This window comes from Erpetoichthys calabaricus, chromosome 3 (assembly GCF_900747795.2).
Source record: "Erpetoichthys calabaricus chromosome 3, fErpCal1.3, whole genome shotgun sequence".
Classification (NCBI taxonomy): Eukaryota; Metazoa; Chordata; class Cladistia; order Polypteriformes; family Polypteridae; genus Erpetoichthys; species Erpetoichthys calabaricus.
The window spans coordinates 285,162,192-285,190,065 of NC_041396.2; the positions used below are offsets into that span (position 1 = coordinate 285,162,192).

Genomic DNA, 27,874 nt, shown 5'->3' on the forward strand with positions numbered 1-27,874 from the left:
TTGGCATTAGAAGTCACAGAATTAGTTCAATAGAGGTCACCTGTCTGGGTTTTCAGTTGATTATAGTATAAATTCTTCTTTATATGGAAGGGTCAACTTATAGGGAGCCAGTAGGATGGCCGGATCTAAACAATGAACACAAATACAGTAAAACTCCAAGAAACTCTGTGAGAGGTGATTGAAAAGCACAAGTCAGGGGATGGAAACAAGAAAATATCCAAGTCACTGAATATCTGGTTAAATTAATCATGAAGAAATGGAAACAACACGGCAAAGCTGTAAATCTGCCTACAGCCAAACTGAGAGATTGTGCATGAAGATTAGTGAGGGAAGTCACCAAGAAGGAGAACTCTGAAGGAGTTACAAGCTACAGTGAATAACACTAAAGCGACACTGCATACAGCAAATGTTGCTCAGGTGCTTCACCACTTGCAGAATTATGGGACAGTGGCAAAGAGAAAAATTGCACATGACATCTTGGCTAGACTTTGAAGTCAGCTGGAACAAGATTCCATGGTCTTATGAGACCAAATTGAGCAGTTTGTGGCAATCAGTTTGAACTCAATGTTAGAACACTCCCCGTGATCGAAAACATGCTTATCAATGTCATACATACAGTATGTAATTGCGATGTTGCTGATCTTCATTGGCTGGCAGAGCAGCCTCTCACATGGGATATTGAGATATTGAGACAAATACCTCTGTCTACAGTTCACTCAGCCTAGCACTGAAGTGCGGGGTCGGGGAAAGGCATAATGCACCAGTGCCTGAGCAGGTATCCATTATCAAGTAATAAGTGTAATTACATGTTACAATGAACTGTACAGGCCATATGAAAAACTGAGGGTTCAGCCAGTAAATTTATCAACAAACCAGCTACCGCCTACAGTACCGGCTGCCAAAGCTACTTTGCCTTAAAATAAACGAATCATGGGTTTATCCAGGCCACCGAGCCGTGGCTTTTGTTACTGTCATCTTGTCATCACACAAGACTTGTGCATTAATGGAATGTCACTGCTCACAGTTAACAAAAGTGTAGTAAAGTGCTCCGATTACATTAGGAAAACTAGGTGCTGCTGCAAATTACCTATTTATGTTGGTAAAAACCTGTTAACGTTTTATGCATGTGCACCCATTCCATACAAAAACTGAATGTAGCGGCGCGTTGGTTGATTAATGGCTTTCAGCACAGCAGACATGAAAGAGTGAAGCTTGGCTGAGTTATTCCTGACCTGTCAGCCAGTTCCCTGAGAAGCGACAACAGGTACTTGATATAAACGAATTAAAATCCAAAACATGTTCTTCAGTGCAAATGCACAGCATTGGCCACTTAAATGGGAACTAAAGTACAGTATGTATGTTATATTCATCAGTTTTGAGGTGGAATATGTTTGTCACGTCAACGCATATTATAATAACGGCTCCTTAATATGAATTACTGTGCATGCCATTTTTCAATTAGCTGGTTTGGCTTCATTTCCCTACTTCCCCCCTCTTTGGAATAACACGTTTTCAAATACGCTTTATCCAAATCATGGTGATAGTTCAGCAAAAGCGTGTCTCATTAGCATTTGACAACAGGTTGGAACGAAATCTGGAGTGGGTGAAAATCCATTGCAGGAATCCTTCATGGAGACATTTGTACCCATGCTGGGAATGTGGAAGGAAAAATGAAAGTCCAGGTGCAATTTGGTAATTTGTATTAATTTCAGCGACTTTTAATGAAAATAACCGCAGCCTGCAATACCTATGACACTGGTCAGGTAATGCCTAAAATGTCAGTCATGAAACTCTCTTTTGAGTTAGGTAACCCTCCCACAACCTAATCTTACCCACAGTGTGACAGGGCTCTAATGTCAACCATAGTCTAATGTGATGGGTGTTTTATGACTGATATTGAGGGTGTTTCGTGATGTTGGGGCATTACATGACTGACCTCATAGGTACTGCAGTCTGCAATTACACTCTGTTGCATAATTTCAGCATCCCGGGTTTAAATCCAGTGCTCTGTCATTGTCTGTCTGGAGTTGACATATTCCTCCCCATTTCTATGTGGATTTTCCTTTTGGTACTCCAGACTTCCCTTCATATTCTGAATGAAATGCATATTAAGCTGATTGGTTATTCAAAATTGGGCCATATATGAGTGTGAGGGTGTATCTGATTCAGGCCTGTGATGAACTGGTGCCATGTCTAGGCTTAGGTCCTACGTTGCGCCCAATACTACTACCATTTGCCCTGAAATAGAATAAGTAGATTTGTAGTTTGAATCCATAAAATACCAATTGTACTTGCTGTGTGTTTATAAGGGTCTGTCTAACCTTTTTGCTACATATTTAAATGTAACTGATGAAGCATTCCCCTCTGCAAATAGCAAGGATGTCAGTGGCTGCAACATTTAACCTTTTCCTGGAGGCCAGGATTTCCTGTGATTGTAACATTTACTGTAATTCCGGTTGCATAATTTAAAAAAAAAAAAAAGGACCACACATTTCAACTAGGACAGAAAGAAAGAAGAGACATTACCTGTAAAAAATCTGGATCATGATTAACATCAAAAATATTGCTATTATCCAGTAAAAAGAATCACCCATCCACACTTCTAATCTAGTGACACTTGTTGATAAGGTGTAGTGGACTTTGCATCATTCACTCACCATGACTGTCAAATTGATTTCTGGACACACCAGTGACATTTTTTGGTTTACTTTTTGGGACATCCATCCATCCACCCATCCTCTTCCATTTATCCATGGTCGGGTCGTGGGGGCAGCAGCTTGAGCAGAGATGCCCAGACTTCCTAACTCCCCGGCCACTTCTTCTAGCTCTTCCGGGAGAATCCCGAGGCGTTCCCAGGCCAGCCGGAAGACATAGTCCCTCCAGTGTCCTGGGTCTTCCCCGGGGCCTCCTCCTGGTTGGACGTGCCCGGAACACCTCACCAGGGAGGCGTCCAGGAGGCATCCTGATCAGATGCCCGAGCCACCTTATCTGACTCCTCTCGATGCGGAGGAGCAGCGGCTCTACTCTGAGCCCCTCCTGGATGACTGAGTTTCTCACCCTATCTTTAAGGGAGAGCCCAGACACCCTGAGGAGGAAACTCATTTCAGCCGCTTGTATTTGCGATCTCATTCTTTCGGTCACTACCCATAGCTCATGACCATAGGTGAGGGTAGGAGTGTAGATTGACTGGTAAATTGAGAGCTTTGCCTTTCGGCTCAGCTCCTTTTTCACCATGACAGACCGATGCAACCCCACATCACTGCGGATGCCGCACTGATCCGCCTGTCAATCTCACACTCCATTCTTCCTTCACTCGTGAACAAGACCCCGAAATTCTTGAACTCCTCCACTTGAGGCAGGATCTTGCTCTCAACTCTGAGAGGGCACTCCACCCTTTTCCGGCTGAGGACCATGGTCTCGGATTTGGAGGTGCTGATTCCCATCCCAGCCACTTCACACTCAGCTGCGAACCGATCCAGAGAGAGCTGAAGATCACGGCCTGATGAAGCAAACAGAACAACAAAATCTGCAAAAAGCAGTGACCCAATCCTGAGTCCACCAAACCGGACCCCCTTAACACCCTGGCTGCGCCTAGAAATTCTGTCCATAAAAGTTATGAACAGAATCGGTGACAAAGGGCAGCCCTGGCGGAGTCCAAATCTCACTGGAAACGGGTTCGACTTACTGCCGGCCATGCAGACCAAGCTCTGACACCGGTTGTACATGGACCGAACAGCCCTTATCAGGGGGTCCGGTACCCCATACTCCTGGAGCACCCCCACAGGATTCCCCAAGGGACACGGTCGAATGCCTTTTCCAAGTCCACAAAACACATGTAGATTGGTTGGGCGAACTCCCATGCATCCTCCAGGACTCTGCTAAGGGTGTAGAGCTGGTCCATTGTTCCGTGACCAGGACGAAAACCACACTGTTCCTCCTGAATCCGAGGTTCGACTATCCGACAGACCCTCCTCTCCAGAACCCCCGAATAGACTTTTCCAGGGAGGCTGAGGAGTGTGATCCCTCTGTAGTTGGAACACACCCTCCAGTCCGCCTTCTTAAAGAGGGGGACCACCACCCTGGTCTGCTAATCCAGAGGCACGGTCCCTGATGTCCATGCGATGTTGCAGAGATGTGTCAACTAAGACAGCCCTACAACATCCAGAGCCTTGAGGAACTCTGGGCGTATCTCATCCACCCCCGGGGCCCTACCACCAAGGAGTTTTTTGATCACCTCTGTGACCTCAGTCCCAGAGATGGTGGACCCACCTCTGAGTCCCCAGGCTCTGCTTCCTCATTGGAAGGCATGTTAGTTGGATTGAGGAGGTCTTCGAAGTACTCCCCCCACCGACCCACAACGTCCCGAGTTGAGGTCAGCAGCGCACCATCCCCACCATATACAGTGTTGACACTGCACTGCTTCCCCCTCCTGAGACACCAGACGGTGGACCAGAATCTCCTCAAAGCCATCCTAAAGTCATTCTCCATGGCCTCCCCAAACTCCTCCCATGCCCGAGTTTTTGCCTCAGCAACCACCGAAGCCGCATTCTGCTTGGCCTATTAGCTGCCTCCAGAGTCCCACAGGACAAAAGGGTCTTGTAGGACTCCTTCTTCAGCTTGACGGCATCCCTCACCGCCGGTGTCCACCAACTGGTTCGGGGATTGCCGCCACGACAGGCACCAACCACCTTACAGCCACAGCTCCGGTCAGCCGCCTCAACAATAGAGGCACGGAACATGGCTCATTCGGACTCAATGTCCCCCACCTCCCTCAGGACATGGTCAAAGTTCTGCCGGAGGTGGAAGTTGAAGCTACTTCTGACAGGGGGCTCTGCCAGACGTTCCCAGCAGACCCTCACAACACATTTGGGCCTACCAGGCCTGACCGGCATCCTCCCCCACCATCGAAGCCAACTCACCACCAGGTGGTGATCAATTGACAGCTCTGCCCCTCTCTTCACCCAAGTGTCCAAGAAATGTGGCCGGAAGTCCGACGACACGACCACAAAGTCGATCATCGAACTGAGGCCTAGGGTGTCCTGGTGCCAGGTGCACATATGAACACCCCTATGCTTGAACATGGTGTTCGTTATGGACAATCCGTGACGAGCACAGAAGTCCAATAACAAAACACCACTCGGGTTCAGATCGTGGGGGGGCCATTCCTCCCAATCACGCCCTTCCAGGTCTAACTGTCATTGCCCACGTGAGCATTGAAGTTTCCCAGCAGTACGAGGGAGTCCCCAGAAGGTATGCCCTCTAACACCCCTTCCAGGGACTCCAAAAAGGGTGGGTACTCTGAACTGCTGTTCGGTGCATACGCACAAACAACAGTTAGGACCCGTCCCCCCACCGAAAGGCGGAGGGAGGCTACCCTCTCGTCCACCGGGGTAAACCCCAATGAACAGGCTCCAAGTCGGGGGGCAATAAGTATACCCACACCCGCTTGGCGCCTCTCACCGGGGGCAACTCCAGAGTGGTAGAGAGTCCAGCCCCTCTCAAGGAGATTGGTTCCAGAGTCCAAGCTGTGCGTCGAGGTGAGCCCGACTATATCTAGCCGGAACCTCTCAACCTCACGCAGTAGCTCAGGCTCCTTCCACTTCAGAGAGGCTTTTTGGGACAGCCCTATTTGAACTGGTTCATCTGCTTTCATTTATATTACTTAGACTTGCTGGCTTCCATCTGTTTTCATTTCTTGCAAAAAATTTACTTTATATTGGACATTGTGTGTGTATGTGATTGTTTTTCGTTTTGTAAATATGTATGTATGTATGTGTTGTGTTTAAGACAAGGGAGGTCAGGAACTGCTGTGTGTTTTCCTTATCACTGTACATATTCTCATTTATTTTAGGATCGGAGAATTGGTCATGGAAGATTATTTGTGCCAAAAGTAAAATGCAATCCAACATGTTAACTAAATTTCATTAGAATACGTAATTATGGTATCATAATTAAAAACATATTGATCAATTGATTTTCAATATGGCACATAATTTTGATGTTTAAAATGCAATACAAAAGGGTATTGCTTTTTTTTAATCATTATTCATTGATCGCAAGTCATAACTAAAAGCAAAGCTAACATATTGCATTTTGCTTAGCAGTTACTCCCAGTGGATTGCATTTTGATTCAGGACTATACATTAATCTTGACAAAACTGAATGTAGTCAGTTGACCAATCAGCATCAAAAGGTGGAGCAAGGGGCATCAACAGTTGGACTGAGAGGTGTTCTACTTCTAAACATTATGCGTTCTGACAGCAAGTTTAGGTTTTGTTAATGTGAAGTCTTTAACCAAAATGGTGTGAAGTATTTTTTCTATCTTGCTGTAAAAGTTTACTCTTGTGTTAAGCTGTCTAAATAATGTGTTTTAATTGCCTTATATCATATTATTCTGTTGCTCTTTTGATAATTCTGACCATACATCAAGAAGTTTAGCACTAGCTAGTATGGCAATCCTCATCTGCAGGTACTTACAAACCATACTTGGGGGATATTGGTGTACAGACTTCTCAGTTGATGATCTACATAATCATATACTGTAGCACTTGAATGTGTTCCAAGGCTTTTACGGTAACAGTTAGAAAGTCTTTTCCTGATGATGCATCTGTTATAGCAGCCTTTTCCAATAACCTGTTGACTTGGAAGCAAATTAAATCATCACATTGCCAGCTTCCACCTGTTCAATGAGACAAAAGTTCCCCTACCATATGAACTCCCCTTTTACCGTCTTTAGCACTGGGTGAACAAACTCATGATTGTAACACATCTTACACCAGCTGTTGACACCCCTTAACCCATCCTTAGATCTTTTGATTGTGTTCAGTTTTTGTCATGATTAATGTATGGTCTTGAATCGAAATGCAACACACCTGGAGCAGTCACTAAGAAAAATGCAATACGTTCACATGGCTTTTAGTTATGACACATGATATATGACCATCAGTAATGCGGGCTCTGCAACGGTCCGTTGTGGTGAAGATAGAGCTGAGCCAAAAGACGAGGCTGTCGATTTACCAGTCAATCTACGTTCCTACCCTCACCTATGGCCACGAGCTTTGGGTAGTGACCAAAAGAGCAAGATCATGAATACAAGCGGCCGAAATGAGTTTTCTCCGCAGGGTGGCTGAACTTTCCCTTAGAGAGAGATAGGGTGAGGAGTTCAGTTATCCGGGAGAGACTCGGAGTAGAGTCGCTGCTCCTCCGCATTGAGAGGAGTCAGTTGTGGTGGTTCGGGCATCTGGTTAGGATGCTCCCTGGATGCCTCCCTGGGGGGGGTGTTCCGGGCATGCCCCACTGGGAGAAGGCCACGGGGCAGATCCAGGACACGCTGGAGGGAGTATATCTCCTGGCTGGCCTTGGAACACCTTGGGGTCCTCCCAGAGGAGCTGTAGGAGGTGGCTGGGGAGAGGGAGGTCTGGGCTTCCCTGCTTAGGCTGCTGCCCCCGCGACCGGACCTTGGATAAGCGGTGGATAATGGATGGATGGATCTATGACCATGAATTAAATGCAATACACTTTTATATTGAATTTTTAACTGACTTGGAAATTGCTTCCTGTAGTGAAAAGCAGTCATCATTTAGCTGATATGTTTTCAATTATGATATGATAAAGCTATGCCAAAATAAAATGCTCCATGTGCATATGCATTACATTGCAATGTAGTTAACATGTTAGATTGCATTTAAAATTTGGCACAAATAATCTTCCATAGTTGGGGTTGTGTTTAACCATTTCTTATATATAAATTTAAAAAAGCCTTTACCTTGACAGATTTAACTGTATTTTCTCATCGACCAGGGAATTAATGTAGAGGTGGGGTGAAATATTTTAAGGTAAGTATGGTTTGGCACGTCCGAGTGTAGAATTAACTCTCTCTTCACTTGAATGTGTAACTTGCCATCCCCAAATGTCAGCGTGGTTGTCATAGGCTGCAGAATGTTATGTTATCATTGTGTGTCGATGTTATTTTTATTGCCCATTTTTATGAGGTAGTAACATACATTAAACTGACTCAGTCTTCTTCTTTTTTTGGCTGCTCCCGTTAGGGTTTACCACAGCAGATCAGCCACAGGGGATGCACAAACCAGTGTGTTCCTTCATGCCTGGATAAATGGGAAGGGTTACATCAGGAAGGGCATCCGCTGTAAAATTTTGCCAGATCAATATGCGGACAACATTAAAGTGACTCAGTACATTTTCCTAATTAATTACAGGTTTTTCACTCTTTTCAGTGATTACAGTTGTACCTAAATATATTGTAGAGAATGAGGCTGTTCTGCAGTGTATGGTAGTCATTGCTATGTAGTGGAATTTTGCGGTGGTAGGATTCTTTCATTTTAATTTTTTTTTAATAAAAACTTAATTTGTGCGCTTGCACCAAATTATCTACTGCTCAGACTATATAAATGTATGTTTTAATGTCACTTCATATGTTAATTAAAATGTTTCTGTGACTTGCAATTCACCGTTAAAACCTGCAACATGACATAATGAGTTTACAGTCAAAACATATTTGACTTACATATTATGTATTTTATGAGAGTGGGGAGGACAACCATCAAAATCAAATGACATTTTTAAGGTAAAAATGATTGAATTACTGGGAAAAGCAATAATCAGACTTTAAACACAAAAAAGACAATGCAAAACCTTAAAAAATACTAAATTTAACACATAAACTTACCAATAAATTGCCAAAAATCACAATCAATTAAATATAGTATGAATAAAAAAAATGAAATAGTGTGCAACACATTTCTGAAGAGAAGATTGATGAGGATAAGGACCCAGCCTTGCTTGATACCTACAGTAATTTCGAAGGGAACAGATATTTCCCTGCCAACATATACCTTCATCCTCATTCAATCATGAACTTACAGTGTACCTCCCAAAACATCTCATGGTTCTTGGTGTTAAATGCTTTCCGCAGGTCGATGAAAGTGAAGCAGATGTCTTGCTGGTGTTCACGAGTCTCCTCTAGGAGTTGTCAGGTGTGGAAGATCATATTGATTGTGCTGTGTTTGGGCTGAACGTAACACAACGTAAATGGGGAACCAAGGAAACATAGCATGAGCGAAGACTTCAGTGAATCACTATGGCTGTTTCTACAGTTGGCTCGGTCCCCTTTCACTGCTTGTCACACGACTACTGAACAATAAATCTTTGTTATCAACAGACAGAGATGAGATTGGCCTGTATAGCAAAAGAAGCAGAGGAAAGGAGTGGAAGCACAGGATTATCCCATTTCTGACAGCAGTCTGAAACCAGTTGAAACTGTCATAAAGGATGAGCCAGCACAGAAGCAACCATTACAAAAGCTAGGTAATTGAATAAGCCTATGTTCCAAAAGAGTTGTGAACAACATGTAGAATGTCATGCAAAAATTGTCAAAGAATATCAACCAGTTATCAAAGTGACCAGGAATACTGGACTCAAAAAACTGGCATGGAGTCTTTAACTGAACATTTCAAAAAGGATGAGAGCACAATGATAAATTACTAAATCCAAAAAGAAGAATCAAAAACATTAGATATTAGAGGAATTCTAAATAGATAGAGAGATAGATAGATAGATAGATAGATCTTTATTGTCATTTTCACTTTTACAAAGGAACAACGAAATTGAAGGTGCAATTGACTCAGTGTGAGGCATACGAGTTAAAAAGACAAAAAGACAAGAAGAGAGAAAAATAATAACAAACCGAATAGTAATAAATATACAAATTGCACTTGTTGACTTAAGGTCTATATTGCACATTGGTAGAATAATATGGAGCAGTTTTATTCTGAGTTCAGGGCCATGATTGCTTTCAGATAAAAGCTGTTTTTAAGGCGGTTTGTCCTAGTTTTCATAGCTCTGTATCTCTTGCCCGATGGCAAAAGCTGGAAGAGGCAATGACCGGGATGTCATGAATCCTGTGAAATATCTATTGCTTTTTTGCGGCATCGGGACGTGTAGATTTGTTCCAGAGTGGGGAGGGTACAACCAATTGTTCTCTTTGCTGTCCTGATGACCCTGTGGAGCGCTTTTTTTCTGAGGAAGTGCAGCTGCCGTACCACACACACAGTCCGTACGTGAGCACACTCTCGATGGAACAATGATAAAAAGCAAGAAGCAGATTTTTTGGGAGGTGGTTCTTTCTGAGAATTCTCAGAAAATACAGTCTCTGCTGCGCCTTCTTTAGCAGCTCCTTGGTGTTGGCGCTCCAGTTCAGGTCATCCTCCAGCTCCATACCCAGAAACCTGAACACCGGGACCCTCTCCACACAGGCCTCGCCAATGATGAGTGATGTGATATGATGGCAAACTAACTTAAAACTCAGTCCAAGCAACGATCCAAAAAGTAATGTGTCAGCATAAAAAAGGAATGGTTCAAGTCTGAATCTCTATCTGCTCCTTAATGAAGGGCTGATGGTGGAGCTTCAGGCCACTTCTTAAAGTAGTCACTTCACTTTTGACCTTGGTGATGGTTAGGGTCACAGTGACAATATGACAAGCCAAATAGTTTAGGCCAACTAACTCTGAAATTCTCCTATATTGCTGAATATCTTACCTTATCATGGAGAATGAAGCCAGTAACCCTGTGTAAGAACTTTATTTCGACTGGTTGTACTCGCAATTATTGTATATTCTTCTCATCTCTAGCCAGAGCTCATGACATAGTTGTAAATGGCAATGTAAACTGATTAACAAATTAAAAGTTTTTTTTCAAGAACTTAAGTCTTAGGCTGGTACAGTACCCACAAACCTTCTATCTTTGCACTCATTTATTGGTTAATTTCATGCTAAACATCTACTCTCACTCAGTAACAGGATCCTGAAGTACTTCAGCTCCTTTTCTTGGAGTAGCTACACTCTTACTTCCAAGAACAATACACTTTCTTCCATAAAAGGACCATGACCTTAGATTTAAAGGTGCAAATTCTAGATTGAAATATCAGTGGATTATCAGTAGGAGATAATACATTTATATGTATGAGTAGGAGATCATAAGCCACAATTTTATTTTTGCTGTTTTAATAATACCTTTTCATTTTAACAATGTCCTCCATATACATTTGTACATTCCTAAACTCACATGGACACTCTGGTATTGCCAGTTAACCTACTCTGTAAGACTATGGGAATGCAGTAAAAACTGGAGTACTCAGAGGAAGACACCTACAGTGCACCCTCATTAAGAAACCCTAAAAGGTGTTCAACATGCTTGTTGGATTTTTAGAGCAACTATTTCTAAATTGTTTTTCTTTTATGTATCATGTTATTGGTTGGACTTAATTGACTTCTTTCAGTAGACAAATACCCATTAATTTTATGGACTTGTTCCTTTTGCAGTCCATCTCATCTTCATATTTTGATTCTAAATGTTAAAGCTGAATCAGGAAGGACAGGATTTTCTTATGAAAATCTAAAGGACCAAACTGGAGAAGCACCAACTGTGTATTTGTGTCTTTGCAAAGTTACCCACACTATCATACAAACATAAGGACTTTGTTTTAATGTTATTGATGACTGACTTCTCTTCTTTTCCATGATTTTCTAATGTTCTATTTTTTCTTTCCCAGCCCATCAAAGCCCTGAAAGCTACAGCATGCACATCCCAGCCAGTTCTGACAGAACAGCAGATCCAGACGGTGTTTTTCCAGGTTCCAGAACTACTGGATCTTCACAGGGCTTTCTATGAGAGTTTGAAAGAGCGAGTTGAGCTTGGAGAATCATCAGAGGGTGTGGGAGACCTCTTTCAAAAAATGGTGATTTCATTTTTTTTTTTTTTGGTAATTTATATTGAAAAGAATAAAATGTTTATAGTGGTGGTGAATATCTGCACAGATATAAGGTGTGTTATTGTCGACTGCTTCAGCTGTTTAGCCTTCCATGCATATCCTTTTTCATCACCTGGTTTTAGTTCCTACTGCCTCATTGCCCATTGCAAGCCTAAGTCAACATGCTCTACCGGTCACCTCCTCTTGTGTAACCATGGAACTGGATATGTTCCCAGCCATGAAGATATTTGGGCATCATGTACAAATATGAGCAGCTAGTAACATTCTTAAAAAGATATTAAAAATAATTGTACAGGTTAGTAAAATAATACCAAAACAAGAAGATGAAAAGGCGATCAAAAAGCGAAAATCTGTTAAGGCCTGAAACAAAAAATAAAAAAAAAATATTTAAAATTTAAATTTGGTAGAAAATAGTACAACACAAATTAATTCTAAAAAAGTCCATTCATTCATGCATATTAAAACCCACCTAATCCAATTTAGAGCTGTTTAGGTTACACAATCCTAGTAGTATCATGCACAAGGCTGGACCCAACCTGGCGTAATGTGCCAGTTACCCACAGGCTCCACTCATACCCACAATCACACTCACACAGGGCAATCAGCACATGTTTGGGGATACAGGAGGAACAGTGGAATACCCAGGAAAAAGCCACACAGACATGCCAGTCCATCAGAGGGTAACTAATTACAAATGTCCAGTGAAAGGGATCTTACCTCTGTGTTTTAATTCCTGAAGCACTCCTTCTATACCACAGTGCTTGGTACTTTGTTCCATGTGTCTTTAGGTTCTTTTTGTGAATGAATAATTTCCAAATTGTGTGCAAAATCTACCCTTAACAAGTTTCCATCTGTGTCCCTGTATTCTTGGAGAACACTTATATTTCACAAAGAAACACAAGTTTTAACCCTCTCCTTCCTCTCCCGTTCCATCTCCCTTAGTAAACCCTTTGTTCAGGTTGGTTGACACCTTCAGCCTAACAAAATTCATTTTTTGAGTATAATAATAGGAATAAACACACAAAATCCAGATAGAAGAAATGAGCTACTGGTAGACACCCTGTATACCTTGGTGTGAAAAGAAAATAATAATAATATTAGGTTTAATTATTAGATTCTGTGCTTGCATGGTCAGTGCCCCAAAAGATACTTCTTATCTGCTTTTCCAGAGTATTGCAGAAATGACCCTCAGAGACTACAGAGTACTGTTTCCAGCAAGGAAGGGCATTAACCAAATTCTAAGACAAACTTAAAAAGAAGGTTCTCTTCACATCTGATAGATCTCTCTCACTAAGGTTTAGACAATCAAAGTCTTTTATACCCTCTGAGTTTCCTAAGCCTGTCACTCAGGTCTTATCAGTCCACTACAGACATGTCCTATTTTCTTCAGCAGGAATCTCCTTGATGCTTGCAGCCAAAAGCAGTAAGTTAAAATCCTTAAAATGTGAAATGGTTATGAGTTTATCCATGTTTGTCACTGAACCTTCACCAGAATAATACTTGACCTCCAAGTGGGCAGAGAATCCTTGTGGAATGGAGAAACATATGCAGGCCTTCAGGATGATTCATTGCTACATGGGTACGCCTCCACTCCTTCCAAGACTTATGGTTCAAATAAACTGGTATATAGTTTGAAAGTTTGTTGCTATTATGAAGATTGAAGACTCTGAACTCATTCTTTCTGTATCTTGAATTGCTTCCCTCAGCAGAGGCTAGCAAAAACAGTCACCTGGTCTCTGTTTCAGCTTGAGAACAGAGAGGCTACTTATGCTGTGAGTCTCTTATTAGTGGGAGGCAAACAGATTCCTCCTGCCAGGCCTTCCTGTGACATGGTGACACAGAGATGGCAAAAAAGAGAAAAAGATATCCAAAAATACACACAAACCAGACTAGGACCTTCACTGGCCTGCGGAGAGATAGGCTTCACACCAGGCAAATTGACCTCAAGCTCCACAGGCATGGCTTTGGTCAGCACAGGCTCAAAATGTGTTCAGACTTATAAAATTCAGAAATTTGCTTTAAATCTTTAAAATAGAAAAAAATGCCATTCAAAAGAGAGACAAACCATCAAATTTAGGGTAAGGTAAATAAATAATCTTTAAAAAATAATCCCTCCTAATCCACTAACAGCTGTGTTTGGTGTGCTCCCAGATGGGCTTAAAGTGGAGAAGGACAAACAAACTGTGATTGCCTTTACTACACTATTGGCACGTAGACTTATCTTGCTAAACTGGAAGAATCCTAACTCTCCTCTTTTAAGTCAGTGGGTAACTGATGTTATATATTATTTGAAATGGGAAAAAATCAGATTCTGACTTAGAGGATCTGTGCAGATCCTTTTCAAAACCTGGCAGGATCTAATCAATAACATTTTAGAATAAGCTTTTAAAGCACTGAGGAAGCAAATTCTCTCCCTATTTCTTTTTCTTCTCCATTTATCTTTATTCACTTATTAATTCATCTATTTACTTATTTTTTACTAGCTTTAATTTTTATTCTACTGCACATGCTCTCTTTCTGAGGGGTGGGGGTTAATTTGTTTTCAATCCTATTTTTGTAAAATTGATTTATTTGTATGGAATGTTGTGGGAGTTCAATAAAATCAATAAAATTATATAAAAAAAATAATTAATAAAAAATAAGGTAAAAATATGAAAAAGAGGAAAAATTAGACAAAGGAGTTTGCCTAAAATATCAAACTTAAGCTAAAGTCCAAATTGAAATCCAAAAATCAAATACAAAGATAAAGAACAATCCGAGACATGCTTACACAATGAAAAACACTCCACAGCTTCACAGGGAACATGCACTGTGACTAATATAAAGGAAGAGCAGGCTTAATAGCAGTGATGTCATGACCTCTTTGGAGAACATCCAAAAAATACAAGAAATACAGCTTGAAGTTTAAAATGCACAAAACAAAGCTGCTGAATAATATTTAAATAATGCAATATTAATAAAATTTATATAATTATAAAAACACATGAAAAATAATTATTCCAAATTAACATAAATGGCAAATCTGGACATTAGCCAATGAACATACTGTATGTGTTTTTGTGTTGACTGACACAAAATGGGCACTTTCTTATAGTCTCCCTCCTGCAGTTTATAACTCAGAAAGACAAAAAGAAATTTGGCCATAGAAAAACACACTGATGTCTTTATCTTTTCTAAAGGTGTTCAGCAAGATTACATTCAGGGCATTTAGGTTAGCAGATACATTTTTATATATGTTTAGCTCAATTTACCTTAATCAGTTCAAGGCCTTAAAGCATTTTACGCAGTATATATATATATACTTATATGTCACATAGCTTTTTTTATCAATGATTAACATTACTGTTTAATAGAACATTACTGACTTGAAGACAGACAATATATTTTTTTATGAAAGCACCAGGAAATATGTAAAGTCAAAAAATTAGCTCAAACACAAGGGTCACCAAATCTATCAATGAAGCCAAAATGAGAAAAAAAAGATTCAAGAACTACGAAATCAAAAATAAAGGTCTGGAAAGTCGCAAAAAAAGAATAGGTTTGTGATCCACAAACTTAGGCACAAAATGACAATTGAGACATCCTCCCCCCAGCTGACCTCTAGAAGTGGACCCTAGCAGGTCGGATCCTCTTCATGATGACAGCATCCACAAAATAGCAGCACACAAGGAAAAACAAAATGGCATTGCAACAAAATGTGAATATAGAAGACTAGCTGTGCTACCTGTCAAAGATGGAATGAAAGTAGACTTCATGTTTTCTGTTTGATACATTGCTTGTCTATTTGGTCTGATATGATAATACGCATCCAATTGTTTTCCTTGCGACAGCCTTTTCTTCTTCAGATTGAGGAGTTCATTTTCACCAGTTTCTCTCGCCGTCACTCAATGAACTGACCACTCTTATAGTTAAAGTGTTTTGCTGGGAAAATGTGGTTGTCACCACATTGGCCTGATTTAGCATCTCTAGCCAAGCCATGTCGGGGCTTTGGTTTCCTGTCATGTGCTTTGATTAATTGGTATTTTCACTTATCCGTTACCTGCCAGTCAAATTTGTCAGTCATGAGCGTCACAGCTATAAACCTAGTTAACGTGTAAATGGGTGTAAGGAACTTGCTGCCACACTGCTTTTGCTGGCCTGTAACGGCAGACAATAGAATAAGCCGATAAGATAGATTTTCCTATTTTTAGACCTTTATTTGGTATTTTTATTATAATTTAAATTTTTTTTTACCCTTTATCTACATGTTTTGCTATGTTTTAATTTTTTCTTCCAAATCCTACCAACAGGACGGACATCTAGATACACAGCACTTGTCATTTCAGTAAGGTGAATAAAAACTTAATAAATTTGACAATCAAGAGGAGACCATTCAGTCCATCGAGACTGTTTGTTTAGCTAACAGCTAAGCTGTTCTGAAATCATCCAGATTCTTCTTCAAAGTTGTCAAAGATTCTGGTTCAGCAACATGGCTCGGCAGTTTGTTCCAGACTCTCACAACTCTTTACTTAAATAAGTGCTTCCTGGCTTCAGTCCTAAATGCTCTTCCCCTGAATTTTCTCTAGTGTTCTTGAGTACTCAGTTCACTGTGTAAAGATGTGACAGACAAAGATAAAGAGTTGGAGTGCCACCCTGTTGACCCTGTATAACTGAAGTTTTTACAAAAAAACAAAACAGAAGTCACACTATGATGGCAAAAACATATTCTGTAGATGTAAGTTTACAGAATCAACTGAGTTAAGATTGCTGATCTTCTGGTTATCAGCCTTTCCAGCAGGAAAAGGCAGGTCCAAATGGGCAGACCGTGGAAGTGATGTCAGTGGTGGTATAGTCTTCTGGTCTACAGAGGGAGGAAGAGAAAAGGCATTAGCACATTGCACCAACTCCTGGAGCGGCTGGAAATTACTACTACCAGAGCCCTTAAACTATCTCCTATGCGCAAATGCGTGACAACTGTTAAGTTGAAAAAATTCTGCTGGATCTAATTTATCAATGCCTTTGAGAATTTTGTAAACCCGAATTAAGTTCCCATGCAGTCTTCTGTGCTCAAGAATGAACAAGTTTAATTCCCTGAGTCTGTTAGAATACGATATGTCCTTAAGTCCTGGGATGCTCCTGGTTGCTCTCCTCTGTACAGCTTCAAGTGCCACTATGTCTTTCTTATAGCATCCATTTATCACCTAAAAGCGTGGTGCAAGAATGGTTGCCATCACATCATCCCGGTGGATACTACACGTTAGAGGTGGTTGAAGTTGCTTCCTTACTGTCTATGTAAAATACTTTGAGTAGGATAGAAAAATGTTACATAAATGTAACTAATTAATAGCTAACCAAATTAACTCAATGGAGTGAATAGTCTTATTTGTCACACTTCTTGTGTGCCTTATTTTAATACAGTAAATATACTTGAATTTTGAAGATACATAAACTGTTTAGTAATATTTACTAATTCACAAAATGTTTTCTCTTAACTGTTCTGTCCCATCATTAAATCATCAATAACAAGAGAGATTCATAAGAGACATTCATTTAAGAAAAATTTTCGTTTAACTGGATTGAATCTAGGCAAAACAAGGCTTTAAATGTATCTCTGTGACATGCTACTTCTTCTTTTTTATCTTCATCTTTTTCCATTTCTCTGTGGGGTTGATGTGTTTGACCAATCTATAACATGCTGCTAAACTATTGTAAAGAATTAATTAAATTGTGAGGTTTTTCTAGCACTTCATACTTTTTTTATTTGAATGGTAGAAGTGATTGCATTCAAAAATTAACTCTCTGTCCGTATTTGCTTGACTTGTATACAGGTGAGTCAGTTGTGTACATACAGAGGCTTCATTGATAACTATGAGAATGCTGTGGAGACGGTGCACAAATGCATGCAAACTGATGAGCGATTTAAAACTTTGGCAGAGGTATGTACCCTGATACTCTACATTATACCACCTTATTGTCTGCCTACATGGGAGTACAGTACTGTAAAGATCATGTTGGAATTACCCAAAAATTCCTTATAGCATCAAAATACTCAGTATTGTTACTAGTTATTATATATTTTGGTGTGCGGGGAAGGCATTTCCCACAAGGGAGAAAAGAAAAATAAAAGCTTGCGCTTGCACTTGTGCCTCCTGCATCTGTCTGTGTTGGGTTGGGATGACTGCACCACTTGTGCACCACCAAGGCGGTCACCGCTGCCCCAACCCGACACAGGCAGATGCAGGAGGCACAAGTGCAAGCATGCACTTTTATGTTTATTTTCTCCCTTGTGGGAAACCCATTCTTCATTCCCCACAAGTATAACACAGTTCCTAGCACGAGCATAACACACAATTCTTTTCTTCCTCTTTTCCTTTTTCCTCCTCCACTCCTCCGGTCAAGCTTTGTCTCCCTCTTCCCAACTCTGGCTCTTCCGAGTAGTTTCAGCTGGCCCCTTTTATAAGGCACATGGAAGTACTCTAGGTGCTCATTGTTACACCGAAGAGCTGCACACCAGGGCTCAGCAGTAGCTGCAGCACCCTCTGGCGGTGCCCATGGATCCCAACAAGGCTGTATCCAACTCCAACTCCCATGAAGCCCTGTGGGGGTCTGAGGCACAGCTACAACCCAGGGGGGCTGCCAACTAGTGGTCCAGAGGTAGTAATGCTCTGGATACGATCCCTCCCCTGGTCCTTCCAACGTAAAGGTGTCCCAGCCGGGCAAGGGCCCTAGCTGCACGCCACAAAATATCGTCAAATACCAAAAATGAGTATCTCCTGCCTCCATTACATGTTCATAATTCATGTGAGACAAATATGAGGTTTCATAGGACATAATTAATTTTAAAGTGTTTGTATTCTATCAGAAATTTACACCTGTATATTGAAACTCAAAAGCTGTATATAGTCCAAACCTAAATGCATACAGTGCCCTCCGTAATATTTGGGACAAAGACACATTTTTCCTTGACTTTCCCCTCTGCACCACAGTTTAAAATTAGAAATCAAACTATTCAGATGTAATTAAAGTGCACATTGCAGACTTTAAGGGTATTTGCATACATTTTGGTCCCAGCACATAGAAATGACCACACCGTCATGGTTGGAACAATTGGCATTACAGGTGTTTGTGATTATTCAGGTGTATTTCATTGTTTGATTAGTGCCTTATGGAGGGCGTTGTATATACAAGTAATAAACATACAGTTCATACTGAATATCATTGTGCCTGACGTTGCCACCACAAGCAGGATTTTTTTGGCCAGTTTGATATGAGATAAAATTCAGATTATTATGTTTTTTATATATATATATATATATATATATATACTAGCAAAATACCCGCACTTCACAGCGGATAAGTAGTGTGTTAAAGAGGTTATGTAAACATATATATACATATACATATATACATATATATACATATCTACATATACACATATCTACATATACATATATATATATATATATATATATATATATACTGTGATAGTTGCCCGGACACCACCAGTCGGAGACCACATCTTTATAAAACACGCACGTTTATTAAATATTAAATAAACAATTCCAACACTAACACACAATGCACTCAGCAATAATCACCACTCAATACTCTGTCTCAGTGCTTTGCCACCTCTACTCCTCCAGGGAGCTTCGTCCTTCTCCCACTCCCGACTCTGGCTCAATGACAGTAAGGAGTCAGCCCCTTTTATCCTTGCCCAGATGTGCTCCAGGTGGCTGATGACGTCCCTGTTGCAGCACTTCCTGGTGTGGCGGAAGTGCTGCCCTTTGACCCGGAAACACTCCGGACGTCCCTGGCCGATCCCTCCGCCATCTTGCAGAGTGTGGCGGAAGTAACAACATCCGGGTCCCACGAGGTGTAAAGCGGCCCCAGGCGGTGGCCACGGGTCCCAACAAGTCCGACAGTTCGTTCTCCTTTCCCGTGGTCCTCTCCTGCTCCATGGCAGTTGTGCCCTCGTGGCCCGGAAGTTATTCTTGCCACCTTCCGGTCCTTTCTGGCGTCCCGGCCAGGTAATAATCCTGGCCACGTGCGACAATACATATACACATCCACATATATATACATATATATATATATATACACACATATGAACATATATATATATATATATATATATATATATATACACATACATAAACACACACATATACATATATACATATATATGGTGGCGCAGTGGTAGTGCTGCTGCTTTGCAGTAAGGAGACTGTGGAAGATTGTGGGTTCGCTTCCCGGTTCCTCCCTGTGTGGATAGCGCTTTGAGTACTGAGAAAAGCGCTATATAAATGTAATGAATTATTATTATTATTACATACATACATAGTGCGTTGTAACACAGGCTGTGATTGTTACATGGGAGGGAGACGACAAATCACAGCTTCCCGCTTTCTAATCGGGCCTGTGATTGGTGCTTTGACTGATACCTAGTATGTCCCCTTAGGAGAGGCGTTAGGCGAGTGTAATTGAATAGTGGTGCTGCAAGTTTAGCTGTATACCTGTTTTTAAGGCTTATTGACTGAAAGGGGCTTTCATGAAAAAACTTAGGGCTTTGCTACAGGATACACCTTCCACAAGTTAAGGAAGTAAAAATAAAGGTATATATTTCTGTTTTATTTAAACCTTTTAAGTTTGTATGCGGGCGGCATGGTGGCGCAGTGAAAGGTGCCAGTTAGGAGACCCGGGTTCGCTTCCCTGCGTGGAGTTTGAATGTTCTCCCCATGTCTGTCTGGGTTTCCTCCGGGTACTCCGGTTTCCTCCCACAGTCCAAAGACATGCAGGTTAGGTGCATTGGCGATTCTAAATTGTCCCTGGTGTGTGGGTGTGTGTGGGTATGTGGGCTGGCACCTTGCCCGGGGTTTGTTTCCTGCCTTGTGCCCTGTGTTGGCAGGGATTGGCTCCTGTATTTAGGATATAGTGGGTTGGATAATGGATGCATAGCCCCATTTGCCCGTTTTCTTCAGTAATATTTCAGCAAACCCGGAGCTTGTCAGTTCAAATCCTGGTACTGAAACCACTGTGTGACCCTGAGGAAGTCACTTCACCTGCCTGTGCTGCAAAAAACAAAAGTAATGTAACAAATTGTACCTCAGATGTTGCAAGTTGCTGGAATAAAGGCATAAGTAAAATAGATAAATATGTATTATACAAATAGGAACTATTCATTTATTTTCAGTTAAGTCATCTGCAGCAAACCTTTATAAATGAGGGTTTCTCCTTTTTAGATAGTGCAAACTGTTTCTTCTTCATTGAGGTTTTCTCTTGGAGAGCTTTTTTCATTTCATTGAAAATTAAAGCAGCAGCTGCCAAAATATGTAGCTTTCTTATTAATTTTTCAACATTGTGTAAAATAACTTTATAAAGTAACAAAAGGTTTAAATACTGGTTATCCTTTTACACTAAAATATTACTAAAGAGATACAAAAAAAGTAAAATGCATATGTTGTTTTTCTTTAAGGAGATTAAATATTACTGAAGAAAGAAAAAAAAAAACTAAAACAGCCAAATGGGGCTATGCATACGAACTTAAAAGGTTTAAATAAAACAGAAATACAGTCATCCCTCACCTATCGCGGGGGTTACGTTCCAGAGCCCCCCGCGATAAGTGAAAATCCGCAAAGTACCGACCTATATTTATTTTATTATTTATATATATTTTAAGGCTTTATAAACCCTTCCCACGCTCTTATAAACCTTTCTGTCTCTCTTTTTAACCTTTCCCACACTCTTATAAACACTTCCTATGCTCTTAAACACTTTCTACATTCTTACCACCGCAGAGCAACACTACACGCAGCGATCAGACGTTGATGTGTCTGCCACTCACTAAGCGAGTGGTAGACGTTGATGTGTCTGCCACTCGCTTTGTGAAGAGGGGGGCAGGTGAACACACATTAAGCAGAGGTGGACTTTGTGCTGCTTCTGCCAAAATGCCTGCTTGTCGCTTTGCGCGTTCTGAAGGAGGAGGAGGAGTGTGTGTGTGGGTGTGTGAGGGCTGAACGCACGTTCGCTCAAACCCCACTCTCCGAGGCGCGGTACGCTCCTGCCACTTCGCGTTGTGAAGTGGGGGGGGGGGTTTAGCGGGCTTGCTGAATGCACGCTAAGGAGAAGTGGACTTTGTGCTGCTTGTCGCTCTGCGTGTCAATAAGCCTGTACAGCAGCTGTTTTCCTGTCTCACTGCCTTTTCTTGCATGAACTTAAAATGTTTTATAATACAGAGATGTTACTCATATCCTTAGTCCGACATCCACATATCATATGTGTTAACAAAGTGTGTTTTATAAGTTTACATGTGTTTAAAGCATGTGGGATGGGTATTTTAAGGCTTAAACTATAAAAATGTTTATTTATATGGTCTTTCTATATCGCGTATTTTCACCTATCACTGATGGGTCTAGAACTAACTTCCACGATAGGCGGGCGATCACTTGTATTTAAAAAACCTGCGATACAGTGAAAGCCCATTTCAGTCAATAAGTCTTAAAAACAGGTGTAAAGATATTGACAATAAGCTACGCCAACCCACCAAGACATGGAATCGTTTAAATCAAGTATCATTACACCTTCCTTTCTTAAGTAAGGCAGTACTTATACAGTGGTGTGAAAAACTATTTGCCCCCTTCCTGATTTCTTATTCTTTTGCATGTCTGTCACACAAAATGTTTCTGATCATCAAACACATTTAACCATTAGTCAAATATAACACAAGTAAACACAAAATGCAGTTTTTAAATGATGGTTTTTATTATTTAGGGAGGAAAAAAAATCCAAACCTACATAGCCCTGTGTGAAAAAGTAATTGCCCCCTTGTTAAAAAATAACCTAACTGTGGTGTATCACACCTGAGTTCAATTTCCGTAGCCACCCCCAGGCCTGACTACTGCCACACCTGTTTCAATCAAGAAATCACTTAAATAGGAGCTGCCTGACACAGAGAAGTAGACCAAAAGCACCTCAAAAGATAGACATCATGCCAAGATCCAAAGAAATTCAGGAACAAATGAGAACAGAAGTAATTGAGATCTATCAGTCTGGTAAAGGTTATAAAGCCATTTCTAAAGCTTTGGGACTCCAGCGAACCACAGTGAGAGCCATTATCCACAAATGGCAAAAACATGGAACAGTGGTGAACCTTCCCAGGAGTGGCCGGCCGACCAAAATTACCCCAAGAGCGCAGAGATGACTCATCCGAGAGGTCACAAAAGACCCCAGGACAACGTCTAAAGAACTGCAGGCCTCACTTGCCTCAATTAAGGTCAGTGTTCACGACTCCACCATAAGAAAGAGACTGGGCAAAAACGGCCTGCATGGCAGATTTCTAAGACGCAAACCACTGTTAAGCAAAAAGAACATTAGGGCTCGTCTCAATTTTGCTAAGAAACATCTCAATAATTGCCAAGACTTTTGGGAAAATACCTTGTGGACTGATGAGACAAAAGTTGAACTTTTTGGAAGGCAAATGTCCCGTTACATCTGGCGTAAAAGGAACACAGCATTTCAGAAAAAGAACATCATACCAACAGTAAAATATGGTGGTGGTAGTATGATGGTCTGGGGTTGTTTTGCTGCTTCAGGACCTGGAAGGCTTGCTGTGATAGATGGAACCATGAATTCTACTGTCTACCAAAAAATCCTGAAGGAGAATGTCCGGCCATCTGTTCGTCAACTCAAGCTGAAGCGATCTTGGGTGCTGCAACAGGACAATGACCCAAAACACACCAGCAAATCCACCTCTGAATGGCTGAAGAAAAACAAAATGAAGACTTTGGAGTGGCCTAGTCAAAGTCCTGACCTGAATCCAATTGAGATGCTATGGCATGACCTTAAAAAGGCGGTTCATGATAGAAAACCCTCAAATAAAGCTGAATTACAACAATTTTGCAAAGATGAGTGGGCCAAAATTCCTCCAGAGCGCTGTAAAAGACTCATTGCAAGTTATCGCAAACGCTTGATTGCAGTTATTGCTGCTAAGGGTGGCCCAACCAGTTATTAGGTTCAGGGGGCAATTACTTTTTCACACAGGGCCATGTAGGTTTGGATTTTTTTTTCTCCCTAAATAATAAAAACCACCATTTACAAACTGCATTTTGTGTTTACTTGTGTTATATTTGACTAATGGTTAAATGTGTTTGATGATCAGAAACATTTTGTGTGACAAACATGCAAAAGAATAAGAAATCAGGAAGGGGGCAAATAGTTTTTCACACCACTGTAAGCTTAGTAATGTTATACATTTCAAATGCTACTTCCATAAACTTTATCACTTCAAACAACTGAACTATCCAGAACATTTCAGGCATACATCCAGCATTCAAACTATGTATAAAAAGCACAACTGTTAAAGGAATTCAGCATTTCTTAATTAAAAATGTTCCTTTAATCATCAACATGTCCCAATGAGTCGTTCTGGTGGTTTTACTTGACGTTTTTTTGATCTTCTGGTTAATTGTGTTTGCAGTTGAGATGTTCTTTCCTGATTTATACTTGTTTTCTCGTTAATATTTGTTTCGCTGGTGTTAATGTTCTGATTAGAGGTTATTGGTCCTTTGATGTCTCGACGGTTTCTTCTTAGAACAGCTCCTATTGCGTAATTCCGTCACATACTGGTCTATTGTTTCGCCGCTTTTCTGGAAACATGTAAAAAACTTGTGACACTCAAACGTCACTTGCGCTTTGGGTTGCAATACGCTTCGAATTTTTCAACTATTTTGTTCAATTTCATATTGTCTCCATCTTCTTCAAACTGAAAATTGTTATACACCTCTAGCGCCTCTTCACCAATTACATGTAGAAGCATAGACGCTTTCATTTTTTCACTTTTCCTATCTGCTTCAATCGCAGCAAGATACAACTCAAATCTCTGTTTAAATCTTTTCCAATTTTCAGCTACATTTCCCTTTAACTGGAGATTTGGTGGGGGCTGTAATCCTTCCATATTTTTTTTGTCTTTTGCTAGAACGTCTTAGCGCTTTCTGACCACGTTTTCGGGTTACTCACAGACACGAGACTCGTTCAAAAGCTGAACCTCTTCTTCACATTCCTCTTCCAATCCGCCACTTCTGACACCATGTAGTGATCTTGTTAGGTTCGTAATTTAATAAATACACAGGATTGAAAGATATAATAACTTTTTAATAGACAGACTTTAGAGACATTTACTGTACATGTTATTACTCGTTCTTTAGTTCACGCCCATTCTCCTACTTGCATCGGCATTCACAGGCATTACTAATCATTCTGTAAGTATCCCTTAATAGACCTTACTAATCAACTATCATTACAAAATCCAACGTGGTTTGTGCCCTTCAGAGTGAAAACAGTTTGCATTTACTTTTTTAATAAAAGGCGAGCTTTTAAGCCTGAGAAATCACCCCGTAAATGCACACGTTTAATTGCACATGTGTTAATATGTATGCTTACACAGTATTAAACTCACCAAGACATGGAACCATTTAAATCAAGGCGCTGTGCTACCTTCTTCCAGATCGGCCCCAAGGCGTTTCACGTGATTACGTAGGAGGCGTGATGATGCGATACACAACTCCGCCCCCGTCCATTACAGTATGTGGACAAAACATAGGTTCCAGTTATGACCGTTACGCTTTGAATTTCGAAATGAAACCTGCCTAACTTTTGTAAGTAAGCTGTAAGGAATGAGCCTGCCAAATTTCAGCCTTCCACCTACACGGGAAGTTGGAGAATTAGTGATGAGTCAGTCAGTCAGTCAGTCAGTCAGTCAGTGAGGGCTTTGCCTTTTATTAGTATAGATGTATGCAAAGGTACTGTTTATAAGGTTGGAGAAACCTGCAGTCATCTGAGACTGAAGAAGTCACTTGGATGAGTGATGTAACGTATCTCCCTGGAAAACAATGTCCAGATGAACGGAATCAACTTTCTAGAATTTATCCAGAGCATTCATATATAATATAATGTGGTGATGAGGAATAAGGAACCTTGCAAACAGAACAGAAGCGTGTATGTCTGATGCCTCATGTTTTATGCACCACAACAGAATGATTAAAGGAAAGAAAAAGGGCAGAGATGCTGCTCCATCGAGCATCTTGCTATTGGCTATCAGAAAAATGGGCGAGCATGACTGTGCTGGAAAGTCATCACATAGTCTCTCAATTTGACATGCCTAGTGATTTTCAGTCTTGTAAATTGACATAATCTGGTGACAAGATCCGCAACTACAAGTCTGATGTACCCTATAATAGAAGTTGTGTACTGTGACATTGACTTTAAGGGTTAATCTAGTACTGAAGAGTTAACGTGTTTATTCTGTTAAGGGGAGACAATATGTGTGCTTAGTTTTCCAGGATAATGTTGCCACACAGTGGCAGTAGAAATAATGCACATGTGTATACCAGGTACTTCTCCTGGGAAACGAAATGGCAATGTATGGTCAAATTCACAACTTCCTCAGTTTGTCAGCTGTTGCCTTATTCCCAGTACCTGGCAAATTAAGACATTGTTGAGCAAAGCTAATGTTTGATATAGTCAGTTTAAGAGAAGCTTACTATGAAATATATACATTTTATTATGTTCAGTTATGATATAATAAATGTCCTGTCAGACATGTTTTGTTTAATGGAAAAACAAAGAAGTAAATTTAATATCTAAAGTAAGTGAAAAGGTTATTTAAGCTATATGTTTTAATTATTTTTTATTTATATACTCTTTTCACCTGTCACTTATTTTCAGTTTAGTTTTGGCCCTTTATATTTTAGCTTTTATTTTTAATGGCTTTCCTCAATTACTGTAGATACTCGTGTATTAGTCGATCTCGCAGATAAGTCGAGTGTATTTTTAAGCCGAAAATTACGAAATTTGTTATGACCCTCGTATAAGTCGAGGGTAAAACTTGACAGCTATCAGAGATTGAGGGCGACAATCAGCTGTTAATGGCGACAAAACTCACTGTTACGTCACAGGCATTCCCTCTGTGCTTGGAGAAATGCTAGACTCTTTGACTTGGCAACTAATCCTTGCGTGAGTTGCGAAATGTAAACAAATGTAAACAAAGGCAAGATGGCATTGACATGTCACAAGGGAGCGAAGCGAGTGCAGAAAAGAAAACACTCGGCAGACGATATTTTGCACATTATCGCTGAGTCGAACTCTGATTTTTCAGAATCGGATTTTATTGGCAGTGATCAGGAATCGAGCAAGAGAGTGAGAAGCCAGCATCAGCTGATGCCGCGCCAGCTGATCAGCTGCCAGCTGAACGCATTCGCGCAGCCAATGCACCTACGGCAAGGTTTGCGTGGGAGGAATACCCAGACATTGATCCGTGGGAGCCGAACTGGCTACCGAACTTCACAAGACAGCATGGCTTGCTGTTGGACACGACAGATCACCCGCTCCTGGACTACTTCAGGCTGCTTTCTCCTGATGCTGCTTTTCAGCTACTGTTAGATGAGACAAACAGGTAGGCAGAGAAATGTTTTGAATCGCGGGCTGCGCTTGCATCGCATTGATAGCATGCGTTACCTTGGTTCTTTTGATTCCAAATCTGGTTGCACGTGGCAGCTAATGGTATGTTTGTTATCCAAAACCTGCAAAAGCTAATGCTCAAATTCAAGTATTTCACAGTTTAAAGAATTATTTAATGAAATTAGAAAAAAAAACTAGCTAATTAGCAATAGTATTGCTGGCTTATAATTATTTCAAAGACCATGGGAAACAGCAGATGACCGGTGACTTAACACCGTGAAGCGCTGAGTGTACAATGTCATTACCCAAATTCTATGGACAATTGTGTTGCCCCGTGGATAAGATGACCCTGTTTTTTTGAATGAATTTTAAGGTATAATTTTTTCGACTTATGCGCGAGTATAAACAGTAGTTGTTATTCTGAGAGAATAATTTTAAGTTTATTTGTGTTTTAGTTTAGTTAGAGAAATGACTAGTGCAAACATTTTCTCAAAGACAATTTAGCAAGTCAAACTCGATCAGATCAACAGTAAATGATTTGGAAGATACTGATATCAAATGTTTTTCATTTGGTTTTAGGTTTGACCCTGAAACGTTCCACAGAGCTATGGAACAAATTACTGAAGGTCTGAACTGTGTCAGGGTCTATGTAGATGATAT

General features: G+C 40.7%; 1 protein-coding gene across 2 annotated transcripts in view; it reads left to right on the forward strand.

Annotated features, from left to right (window-relative positions):
• The window catches only part of si:dkey-33c9.6 (active breakpoint cluster region-related protein), a 191,962-nt gene that overhangs the window by 55,748 nt on the left and 108,340 nt on the right, over positions 1-27,874 (forward strand). For both annotated transcript variants that reach the window (XM_051924339.1, XM_028798470.2), the window contains exons 5-6: positions 11,567-11,752; positions 17,593-17,700. In XM_051924339.1, the coding sequence (XP_051780299.1) occupies positions 11,567-11,752; positions 17,593-17,700 (294 nt within the window). The remainder of the gene's footprint in view (positions 1-11,566; positions 11,753-17,592; positions 17,701-27,874) is intronic.